Source organism: Bactrocera dorsalis, chromosome 3 (genome assembly GCF_023373825.1).
Source record: "Bactrocera dorsalis isolate Fly_Bdor chromosome 3, ASM2337382v1, whole genome shotgun sequence".
NCBI lineage: Eukaryota > Metazoa > Arthropoda > Insecta > Diptera > Tephritidae > Bactrocera > Bactrocera dorsalis.
In genome coordinates this window covers 65,611,615-65,624,689 of record NC_064305.1, presented here as the reverse complement: position 1 = coordinate 65,624,689, position 13,075 = coordinate 65,611,615, and the positions used below count along the sequence as shown (strand labels likewise).

The following is a 13,075-nucleotide window of genomic DNA, read 5'->3' as shown; positions in this document are numbered from 1 at the left end:
ACACCCTTGTAAATATAAATGATCAGCGTGAGGACCTGAGTCGATGTAAACATGTCCGACTGTCTGTTCGTGTTTTTTGTGGGGCGGAGTTGGAGAATTGGTCGCATTTAATTGCGGAGTGCCCGATGCACTCGGACATTAAGGATCTGAGTGATATGGGGATAAGCTGGACTGATGGACGTTTAGATGTTAGTGGTGTGATCTCCACTAGTCGGAATACCGAACAGTTAGGGTTGTTTGCGCGTGAGTTATTTAAGCGGCGAAGGCGGTTAGCTGGAAATTAGGGTTTTAGTTTTTTGTATGAGTGTTAGGTGTTTGCGTTGTGGGTATTTTATGTGTTAGTGGGGTCCAACCTCACCTTCTTTGCTGGCCACCAGTCCGGAGCAGTATGGAAGCTCAACTGGTAGTAGTTTCGGCTACGAAGTCTGACCGGAGACTTAATTCTGGTACCACGGGGAGCAGGAGCCCTTGGAGGTAACTCCAACCTGCTCATGCGGACTGGCCCCTCGGGGAGTATCGTGGTGGTTGTGGTTGAAACCCAAATCGCGGGAAGAACTGACTTTGTCAGTTGAATGTGGAGTTGCATTGCAACCGGGTGCCGGACCCAAAGCACGGCAGAGGTTTTAGATGGGCCTCGAACCCTACCAAGGTGGTTAGTGTGTCCATTCCACGCTGCCAATTGGTACCGAAAATGACTGGCATTTTCAAGGCGCTGATCAACGAATTAATTTGATCCGCTGTGCATTTGAGCGCCGTGGAGTAAGGTTGTCGACAACAGGTACCCACGTAAAACACACCGGACGTTGTCTGTTCGTGTTACCTTCGGTAAATCTACAAACTATACTCTCAGTTTTTGAGCTATGGATCTGAAACTTTACACCCGTCCTTTTCTTAGCAAGAAGCTGCTCATTTGTCGATATCGGGCAACTATAGCACATATTTGCCTTACAAACTGATCGATCATAATCATATCCTGGTATAGGGAACTTTTTTATTATCAAACTATCCTTTCAAAATTTGATAAAGAATATTGTCCAAGATCGGATCACTATAGCATATAGCTCTCATAGAAATTAACGATCAGAATTAAATGCTTGTATGGAAAGCTTTTTTAATTTGACGAGATATCTTCAACGATGTCAGTATGGATTATTGTCTAAGGCAACGTTGCAGTCCCCGAAGAAATTGCTCAGATCGGACTACTATAGTAAATAGTTATCATATAAACTTATGTGTAAAGCTTTTGCATTTATTATGATAGTTTCAGGACTAGCACTACACTATTCGAATAATAAGAAAAGGCACTCTAGAACCGCTGTCGATAGAATGACAGCAGATCAGTGCTCCCGTACCTTCTTCTGTTCTACTACTAAATAGCTGGGCCTTGCGGAAGTTTGGTCAGCACTGGGCCACCATTGGTACATGCGCTGTCGCAAAAACCTTTTGGCCCTAGGTCGATAGCAACAGATCTAGTAATATCTTTGCCCTCAGTAAGGGTAGCATCTCCCTAGTTTTGGGGCTTTTAACGGATCATTGCCCTATTGGCGTCTACGCAAAAAGGCTGCCATCTGTAGCAGCTGTATGGAAAAAGATGAGGGAGAAACCACTTAGCACTTCCTTCTTGACTGTCCCGCCTTTGGAAGGTCAAGACTTAAGCACTTGGAAGGGTATATCTTCAGACATCCCATCGAGCTGGCGGGAATGGAAATTAAACGCCTGTGTAAATTTGTATTGGCTACTAAGTGTTTTGAAAATTTATAGTTGGAAAATAGGCATTCTTCTTTCTATGACATCACAAAGGACTACATAAAGCCTTTGATCAGCCATCTAACCTAACTATAAAAAAACAGACGATAGTTGAATCATTAAGTTAAGGAAATTGCACATTTATTTTTCTGAAAAGTGTGTTTTATAGTCCCACTGATTTAGTTTAGCAGAAATTTTGTAGTATCAATAAACATACTAAATATCAAATCTTTAACATTATCTTTTTTACCCGAAAAAGTCGTTTAATTCCTACGTTTAGATACACGGTAAATATTCTGAAAACGATCTTAGATTAATTCGTGCCATAAGATCGTTTTAGATAAATCTCCCTGTTATTCTCAGTATATACTCTTGAAGTCTTACTAATTATTTTATTTTGTGTATTTTCGATAAAGTCGATAAGTCCAAAGGTCATTTATCGAGATGTATAAAGTAGCCAAGATAGATCGTAAAGAGATATCTTCGTCCGTGAAGCGAATAGAAAAAGTATATCGATATTTTTTAATATCCCATCCCACCTCGAAATTGTCTCATCCCTACTCCTTCATGTGCTTTTATTTTGCGCACTACTGTCTACGTCTTATTTTATTAGCTTCAAGTAGATAATTGATTATTTCCACTTACTTCTCTTCATCCGGTGGTGGTGGCATATCGTTCGTTGTTGGTGTCCCTGGTGGCGATTTTTCGACCTCCATCATAGCAAGCGGTGCTTCTGGCGGTGGCAATGGACTAACAGAATTCGTATCCATGCTACAGCAAGGAATTTTGATGGCTTATGCGATGCTACGTTGAGTTGTGAAAAATGTCGTTTGCTGAAAAAGAGGAGATGAAGATGTTTCATTATTTGATTTTGCGGGTTAAGAATGGGTTTGGAAGTAAATGAGGGTAAGCTGAAGTATTAAGAGGATGTGTAAGGCATAGATCACGCTTTAAGGCTTTGAATTTTGTTTTATGCTGAGGTTATTTCGAGGTCATAATTAGGCACGACGGGGTTGTATACTATAACTAAACAACTTAAAGGTTTATTTGCCTAGTTGTCAAAGGACTCTAGAAGAATTTCGTATAAAAAATATTGAGAATCCAGTTCAAAAGAAATAAATAGCGGAATAAAAGAAACCGTTATACAAGTTCGCAAGAACTGGTTCCTTTTCGTTGAAATCAATGTCTTCTAATTTTTGTAAGCCCTTTTATACCTAACAGTCTCCATAGTCTAGCAGTCTGAGAAGTAAACTTTTTATATACATATTTCGAATGTTCTCTGTAGTCGTCGTGATTTCCAAATCGAATCTACACATATAAGTTGTGATCACTCAACCTTAAGCTCATCTACACTACAAATGTTGGTGTCCATTCCAAAACTTTATTTTTGACTTCAGAACCTTACCTCGGTCTTTCGGTCAGCGGGTATAGCCCACCACTCAACACACTTCAAAAAAGTAATGTAACCACTCAAAATTTGCAACTTCTATAGGATTGAATGTAACAAATATTCTGAAGTATAACGTGGCAACACTTACTATTTTCACACACTCTTCCAAACAATAAACTACTATACTTTCCTAATACTTCCGAGTATTTGCTGCAATCTACAATCACCTCTATATTTCACTCACCGCCCCCCAACCTACCTCATGCACTCTACTCCTTCAATATCACTGATTAGCTGCGAATCCAGACGCCTCCATTGTAAGCGCAAGCAACTTCAGTTCGTTCACGACTATAAGTAAGGGTGCTCTCACGCACTCGAAGCAACCGTCGAGTGTAATACGAAGTGTATTTGCAAGCGCCGCTATTCCATAAATTCAGCACCAAAGTACACAATGGCAAAAGTACCAGCAAACACACTTGCACAGATTGGGCGATTTATGAATGCAATTTTATTGCTTTCCCCATAGCAAGTTTTCCCTTTTTTCCCCATTTTTTGTTGTTCTCCTGTTTGGAATTGGAAAGCCAATAAAGAATAAAGTGCGTGGAATCAGCAGGGTGTCACGGTGCGAAAGTGAAGATAGTGGAATCTCGTAACGACATGTAGCGAATAGAGGACCGAAGACTGGGTAGGAAAAACGGTAACCTTTCAAGTGTACTAGTGGGGAGACCCTTGAAAGCTTCCAGCCGCTCTTGGCAGATCTATTTATAATTAAGAGTTTGGTCGGAACTAATATTTTTAATCTTTCGCATTTCCTTAAACATTTGCGAAAATTAAGGGTCTAGAAATAAGTACTACGATTGAAATAAATTCTATTTTTTATGTCATTTGTGATTAGAACAAAATGTTAGCGAAATGGCTACCACGGCTACATCTGCATACATATATCCACTCGTTTACACAAAAGTTAGAAGACTTGGTACATCATTACGGTTATAGTGAGTAGGTTGATGGCTTCGAGATCCTCGAGCCTTGCATTTGATTGGTGTAAGCCTTTGATTTAACATTTCCCTAGAAAAAATAATCTAGAGGCCCAAGATCTTCTCGGTTATTTCACTGGACCATTTCTTGAAATTAACGAGTCGTCAAAACGGCCCACCAACTTGTCGAAAAAAGAGATCGTCCGCGTCGATTTAATCAAATTTTGGGGAAAAAAGTCGGTTAACATCGTATTATTACGCTCGCTATTGATGGTACGGCATTCCCTGTCTCATTTAAAAAAAATGAGGTCCGATGATGCTGCCATACCGAGGATTTGACTTACGCCAATAGGGACAATTTTGTTTGTTGACGAAGCCATTCAGCCGAAAATTGGAATCATCTGAAAAGATGATCTGGTTGACAAAATGGGATTTTGATGGCTTAAGAGCTGTCAATTGAACATATGTTCAACTTTTGTGTTACCCGTAAACTCGATCTCCAGATCCTCATAAATAGACGAAGCTCTTTGAGCTTACCACAAATTTCTTGAGACGGTTAATACCAATCCCAACATTTTCACTTTGTACGTCGATGGTGTGACTGCCGATATGTTTCAATCTCAGTCCGGGGCAATGGAGGAGAAAGTGACAAGGTGATTCCACATCGCCTTCCTTTATAAAGCATTGGCAAAGAGCGTACGAAAAAATATTTAGCCGCACCGCGTGTGAACTTATTGGACATTGTGCAGACAGAACTACTACGAGTATAAATGCAGCGAGATTGACTTTGCTTAGACCAGAATGATCACGCAGTCGAATATGTTCTAGTTGTTGACCAACGCTTGCCGAGCCTGCTGGAGCTCCAAAGGTCTAGTGCCAAAACGCAAGATGACTTCAGAAACCCGACTCGCTTCCAATCGAATGAAATTGCCGTTCCTAGCAAGCTTAATAGTATTACCTACAGCCACCTCGATTTAAAAAACGCTACAATGGTCTGGTAGTCTGAAACTAAAGACGATGGAGAACTTCCAACAGAAGACTCCACCTTCTACCCTTCCTCTTAACTTAGATTCATACGCTTCTCCAACGACTTCGCCCCATCCACAAAACTTTCGCAGATAAGTATGAAAGCAGAGAAGGAACCCTCCAAGTAAATACGATGCAATGATATAGATTGTAAGAAATGAAATCCAGGTAGTGTAGATTTTCATTGTGTCTCTGCCCAAAGCCCGTCCTATACCAAGCTTACCAAAGTCTGGCTAGTTCTTCAATATAAACTCTTTCAAATTTGATCTATTATTGATTCTTGTACTCTGTTTAGAACATAGCTTTTCATGTATTTTGGAACAAAAGACTTGAGAGCATTATAACAGTTACATTGTGATCTCTAATAGCTTTGAATAATTTTTTAGAAAATAAAAAAAATTTCCATTTTTACTTTCAAATTATTTAAAGTTATCACTGAATTCAAATTTGACAGATAAAAAAAGAGAGGCGGAGAGAAAGAGAGAAAAATGTGTTTCCCGCTTCAGAGAGCGGGAAAAAACGATAGAGAAATATTTATCAGTACAAACTTCTAATAACAATGTTGGAAGGACCCTAAACTAAAACTAGTCTAGATCTTTTCAAAGCATAGATCTCTTTCAGTGTTTCCCAACGGAGCAACAACTTTCTTCTCTGCTATATTTCCTGCTGGGTGTGTACGAAATCGAGTCAAAATCATTTAGGTAATAAAATTGTGCGTGCTCGCTTAGATACCATTGTGTCATGGAGTTACATATGTGAGTATGTATGCATGTGTGCAATATAATGTTTATTGAAGTGGCTTTGATGCTCCATCTGCGTGCAGCTGGAGTGAGTTAGTTGGATACAAACGGGCGAAATGTGGTAATAATAAAAGCAAGCAAAATTGTTATGGACAATAAACGCAGGTTGCATACAAGGAATTTTGTAAACACATAAATTATTTTCATAAGAAGTTCAACAGGGAGAAGATGAATTTGCAGCATTCCTCAAGTGAGTTGGTTCCTGTTCATAACAGCTACGTGAGAAGAAATTTTAAATATCTACCACTTTATAAAAAATTACTACAAAAATAAGTTCAGTAAAGGTAATCTTAGGTAAGTATACCGCATAAAGCTTCACTATATTACCTCTCACTCAGCTCCCGCCGCATGAGTCAACGATCGGCATCCATCTGTCAAAACAATGCGACGCCGAGAGCAATGCACTGGCAACGTCATGCAATAGAAAAACTATTTCGAAATGCATATAAGTATGCTCGTCTGTATGCAAATCTCATTTAAATTGGAAATTCTATTTTCCGCAATGCCTTTATGCGTTCGTGCCGCCGACGGGCGTAGGTGCCGACGCACATGTCGCTGAGAATTGGCAGCTGACAGTGTTTTTGTGCCTTTGCCATATTTTTTCCAAGTTCGTTTGTTGGTAATTACAGCTGACAGCAAGCGCCAGTGACAGACGCCTTAAATGATACTTCCGAAAACACCATCTTTCACATATACTATAGTATACCAATCCATTCAGTAATGGGTTATGGCGGCAGCCGGTGAGATTGTGTTTCTTACAACGAAAGCATCATTAAAGTAATTCAGCAAAGCAATTTTAGAAAAAATATTCTTTTCCAATTAAGAGTCGGTTTATTTCTGAGGAAATTTTTAGAATTTGGTTTCATAGGAATGGTATATCGATGTTTTATGTGGAAGTCCTCAAGAGACTGAAACGAATGGTCAATCGGTCAACCCCCAGGCTCACACCGCCTTTCTTGAGAACAGCTAGCTAACCATGGCTGGCATCGCAACGCTTCTGCAGCCGCCCTATAGCCCAGATGTGGCTCCCCCGGACTTTTTTTTTAGTTCCTTGCCTGAAAAGTTCGCTGCGCTGGCAGCGCGGCATCGACGCAGAAGAAGCTTATTTTGAAAGTTCAATATCAATAATTAATCGACTCAGTCCTATTATTTTTCAGACAAACCCTGCACCTCTTGTCTAACGAGCGCTGCATTTTCGGCTGCTTCGGTTTCGGATATGTTATTACCTTAAGCAGTAATCCATGTCAAATTTCGTGAATATACCACGTCAAATGCTAAAGTTTTCCATACAAGTCCTTGATTCCAATCGTTCAGTTTGTATAGCAGCTATATGTTATAGTGAGCCGATCTGAAGACTTTTTACCGATATTGCATTATTTCTATGAACAATAACTCATACCAAATTTCGTCAAGATATATCGTCAAACAAGGAAGTTTGATTCCGATCATTCAGTTTATATGGCAGCTATATGCTATAGTTAACCGATCTGAATAATTTCTTCGGAGATTACATTGTTGCCTTAGAAAATAATCTATACAAAGTTTCGTGAATATATCTTGTCAAATGTGAATGTTTTCCATACAAGAACTTGATTCCGATCGTTCAGTTTGTATGGCAGCTATATGTTATAGTGGTCCGATATCAACAGTTCCCACAAATGAGCCGCTTCTTGGAGAGAAAATTACGTTTGCAAAATTTCAAAACGATATCTCAAAAACAGAGGGACTAGTTTCTATATATACAGACAGACGGACAGACAGGCATGGCTAAATCGACTCAGCTTAACATACTGATCATTTATATATATACTTTATAGGGTCTCCGACGCTTCCTTCTGAGTGTTACAAACTTGTTCAGGGTATAAAAATGTCATTATTCGGCTGTCTAGGTCTCCTTATAATAACCCTGTAAAGTTTGTTGGCCGAAAAGGCACCGATCTCACAGGTTTTAAGACTATCGCGGACAAGTACGCAATGCTGAGTATTAGTATGATATTATTAGACTTTGGAAAGGCCAAATAGTTATTTCACTACCCTTGACTTGAATTGGTTATGTTAGCAAAAAACGATACAAAGAAAACATATTTTTTGGTAACCGGAGGAAAGTATGAATTTTTTAATATTTTTCCTGATCAATTAAATTTTTTATAATACTGTAGATGGCCCAAAAATAATTGCTTGATGTAAGAAATGTAAAAAATTAAAGAAAATGTAGCAAATCAGTGTAAAATTTATGACACAATATGTATTTATCACTAAAACCCAGACATTCAGAGATTTGCTTGAGCTATTAAAATTAATTAAACCATGTCTCAATTCTTCAGCGCACTATCTTCGCATATAAACTTACTGGTTTAAGTAGACTAATAAAGTAAGGCACGTTGCAAGTGTCGAATAGCGCAAAGCAAATGCAGAAAAGTGCAACTGCATTCGCATAACCGCTGCATAATCCGAGCTTCGAATGATAAGTGGTTGATCTTTTTGGCACATCACGTTTGGCATTAGTAATGCCATAACACCATCTATTGGAATAAACACTTGTATTTTACGTCTGCGCAGATAAGTTGTGTAAGTTTTGGCAATGTAACTTATGTTTATGTGACGGATAGGTGACATAATATATCGATAATATCTGTGCTCTAGTTGCTGTAAACCATGTAAAGGGTGATTTTTTAAGAGCTTGATAACTTTTTTTTAAAAAAAAACGCATAAAATTTGCAAAATCTCATCGGTTCTTTATTTGAAACGTTAGATTGGTTCATTACATTTAAGATAATTTCATTTAAATGTTGACCGCGGCTGCGTCTTAGGTGGTCCATTCGGAAAGTCCAATTTTGGGCAACTTTTTCGAGCATTTCGGCCGGAATAGCCCGAATTTCTTCGGAAATGTTGTCTTCCAAAGCTGGAATAGTTGCTGGCTTATTTCTGTAGACTTTAGACTTGACGTAGCCCCACAAAAAATAGTCTAAAGGCGTTAAATCGCATGATCTTGGTGGCCAACTTACGGGTCCATTTCTTGAGATGAATTGTTGTCCGAAGTTTTCCCTCAAAATGGCCATAGAATCGCGAGCTGTGTGGCATGTAGCGCCATCTTGTTGAAACCACATGTCAACCAAGTTCAGTTCTTCCATTTTTGGCAACAAAAAGTTTGTTAGCATCGAACGATAGCGATCGCCATTCACCGTAACGTTGCGTCCAACAGCATCTTTGAAAAAATACGGTCCAATGATTCCACCAGCGTACAAACCACACCAAACAGTGCATTTTTCGGGATGCATGGGCAGTTCTTGAACGGCTTCTGGTTGCTCTTCACCCCAAATGCGGCAATTTTGCTTATTTACGTAGCCATTCAACCAGAAATGAGCCTCATCGCTGAACAAAACACGCGCGCGAAACACATTTCGAACCGAACACTGATTTTGGTAATAAAATTCAATGATTTGCAAGCGTTGCTCGTTAGTAAGTCTATTCATGATGAAATGTCAAAGCATACTGAGCATCTTTCTCTTTGACACCATGTCTGAAATCCCACGCGATCTGTCAAATACTAATGCATGAAAATCCTAACCTCAAAAAAATCACCCGTTATTTGCTACTCATTGTCATTTCCAACTCATCATAACAACACGTTTCCTGAGGCTAACTCCCTGTTATACTAGTATCTACCAATACTGCTCTTAATAGTAATAAAATCGAACCCAATGTAAATATAATTATTCACTTATATGCAGGTTGTGTTGCACAAAATTGCTCCCGTTAATAAATAATTGGAAGATTATATCAGCAGGTTGAATATAAATAGACTCAGCATTTTAAATTTGCATAGAACCTATAGATATTTCCTTTTAATTACCTAATTATTCTACAAATATGAGTAATAAAACATTGAAAATAACATTAGAACAACATAAAAATAGAAAGGGAAAATAAATATACCAATCCTCTAGTTTCATCATCCTAGGTCAGTGTAATATTTTCGTGCTTCAACTGCTATTTGTTCATATTCATATTCCACCACATCCTTGCGCTTCTATTGCTACAGCATGTATGAGTATTTCTTGCAGCCGTAAGTTGTTTCTATATTTTCACGAGAAATACCAAAACCCACGAGATTTATACTTTGCAATACACGAAGCACTTATCTAATATTTTAAATAACTTTCTAATTCAAATAATACAATCCAAAACAAGATTGTACGCAACTTTTCAAAGTTTTCACTGAGCACTCTTCAAACAGCTGACACTTTCGTTGACAGCAGCGCGGATACTCACAATCAAACAGCGGATGTAGAGTTGCAATTCCGTCAGAATTAAGATTAGTGCAAATATACATAGAGCAGTAATGAAGAAAGTTAAACAGAAAGTTAAATTGTTAAATTGTTGAATTTTTAAACATAATATAATATGTTCTTTTTTAAACTTAATTGGCGTAGACAACGTTTACGCGGTTATAGCCCATTTACGAGTAAAAATATTAAGAAAAAAATATTAAAAAAAAAACTTATGTAACAAAGATTATAGATTTCAAACATTTATCATATACCAAAGTTGAACAAGCAAACATATTTTAATATAAACTATAATGATGTGCTTGTTTAAAACAAATTAATTATACATACATCATATTATCGGTCAACTGATAGTCAGTTAACATGAATAAATGGTTTACTTATTGTCTTTATTGGTCCTTTTTTTACATTCGTAATATGCAAAAACAACATATCAACAAAAGAATCGAAATTTTTATTCCTTACGATTCACTACATCATATTACATACATACATACATATATGTAGCATGAAATTTTCAGCTTCCGCTGTCATATATAACCAATATTTAACCAATATATAACCAATATATAATCATTTTATAACCGATTTATAACCATTTCATAACCAAAACTCAAAGTTTGTTTCAATATGCGTGGTGTCTATTACATCGTTTTTACTTCGCTTGTTCACTTATGAAAAGTGGTGCTTCCTTATTTTGCATTTTAGGTGACGATATGTTTACATATATAAGTATCTAATAAGTTAAAATAATTATTTTCTTAAATTAACATCTCTGTAACATAATTTTAAAGTTTTTTTTGGCAAATGCAACCCTACCGCCACTTCCCATATGTTTCACGACGCGCCAGTTTCCGCAGTTGTCAACGAGCGATGTAGCAATCTTACAATTTCAAGTGCAAATCGAAATTTTCGCGTTTATTTGTGTGCTAAATCAAATGTTGTGTTAATTAAAGTTATTCCTTTACCTCTATTTTAACAACAAATGAAATTTGCAGTGCGTGAAGTGTTTTTAAAGAAGAAAATAGTGGATAAAGTAAATGCAAGTGCTCGCGTCCTCTTCCGTTGTTCGTGCGGAAACGAGCGCTTGCTTGAGTGACTATTCGTTTGCATGAAATTAGTTCAAATTGTTTTCTCTGCCATATATTGCATATTAATATGTTTTTATTTTATGTTATATTATCTAATAAATATATAATGTGCAATTTGCAAAGTGAAAATCGGTGAAAATTATTGTCATAAGCATTTTGATAAAACATCAAATCAGTTAAATTATCTAGTGCCGGCATTTTGCGAGCGAATGTCAATGTCAAATCGCCTGTGCGAGCTCAATGTGCGTTGTTGTTTTTTTTTGTGTAATGCAAGCAAGTAATAGTTAATTTGAAGTATAACGACGAAAGTGTATACGAGAAGAAATGCGTACAACGAAAGCAGCGAACATTCTTTAGCGAAAGAATCATTGCTCCGACGAAGTGAAATGGACACAACTTTTGCAGAAATATTTGGTAAGTCTGGTTTATTTTTATTTATGTATTTAATATAAATGAAGTTATTTTATGGTTTGAAACATATTTAAAACAATTTATAAAGAAAAAATATAATACGACTAAATTAATAGTGGGTTCGTAACCGAACAAATCGATTGAAGCAACTCTTTTAGGCTGTTGTTTTTCAACTAATTGGAGATTGAATATAACTATTATTAAGGTATTTTAGAGAAACTCATAGAGCATATTTTTCGGCTAATGATAAAGATAAATAAATGAATGAGGATTGCACCGCGACCTAGGGTCTATTGTGCCCTTTCTGTTAATGATATATCGTGGTTATAAAAATGAATACAATAGAGGCAATACTACCCTGATCTCCACATATGTATGTATCTCTACATGTTCAAAGATTTGTTGAGGATGAGCTAAGTTCGGGTGTAGGCGAACATTTTATACTCGAGCATATTGCAATGATCTCAGTCGGTTAAACACCATCAGCTATTGACAATGTAGCGAAAGTGTATAATAGTTCGACGAAATCGTGAATGGATGAAAAATATGGATATAGGATATACTCTCTATGTTCTAATAAGGTACCTCACCTATCATCACCAATCTATATAGAGTAAAGTTAGCCGAATCTTCGAAAATTTTAATCTTATTTTTTAAAAGCCAGATCAAGTTTTCACCTGATTATCAATTTTGAGTACAAAGATATACTGTGGTTGTAGTCCGAATTTACACTTAGGTATGTGAGAAGAATGTCACAATACCAATTTGATTGGTATCCGTTGAGTAGGTTCCGAGTTATGAATTTTCACCGGCTCCAATAAAGCCTTCTCATACCACCTCGATTGTAAAATTTAATGCCTCTGATGCATTTAGCTATTGATTGATCACACTTTCAGTACTTAAAAAGAAAAACCATTCGAGAATAGGCAGGGTTATTATCCGTTTTCGTTTATTTTCTCACTATCGTACGAAGGGTTAACAAAAAATTTTTCTCTATGTAAATTTAGGTGACGTAGCTGTCTTGGTTTAAAGGTTATGTACATTAAACTTACGGGCGAGGTCATGCCCACGCCATTTTCAGAACATATCTGTAGTACTTCGTTTTGAGAGTAAGTTATTAGTTGCTTCATAGTGCTCTTATCTTCTTTAATTACGGACTTAGCTAAAATACACAGTCTGTCTGATAAATTTATTATTTATATTTCAAAAATGTGATATAATGATATGATTTGCATTTCTACTTTTAGATTTCTATCACTAATTAAGCTTTTCCACCGAGCTTTCTCGCATTATTCGCAGAAATTTGGAAAGTAAAATGATATTACTTTCACAACTAATTTTCTAT

At 37.0% G+C, this 13,075-nt stretch overlaps 1 protein-coding gene across 1 annotated transcript in view; it reads right to left on the bottom strand.

Annotated features, from left to right (window-relative positions):
• Positions 1–13,075, bottom strand: part of LOC105233847 (plasma membrane ascorbate-dependent reductase CYBRD1) — an 85,515-nt gene that overhangs the window by 56,677 nt on the left and 15,763 nt on the right. Inside the window, exon 2 of the mRNA XM_049451105.1 lies at positions 2,392–2,579. Coding sequence (XP_049307062.1) covers positions 2,392–2,516 — 125 coding nt within the window. The 5' untranslated portion in view covers positions 2,517–2,579. The remainder of the gene's footprint in view (positions 1–2,391; positions 2,580–13,075) is intronic.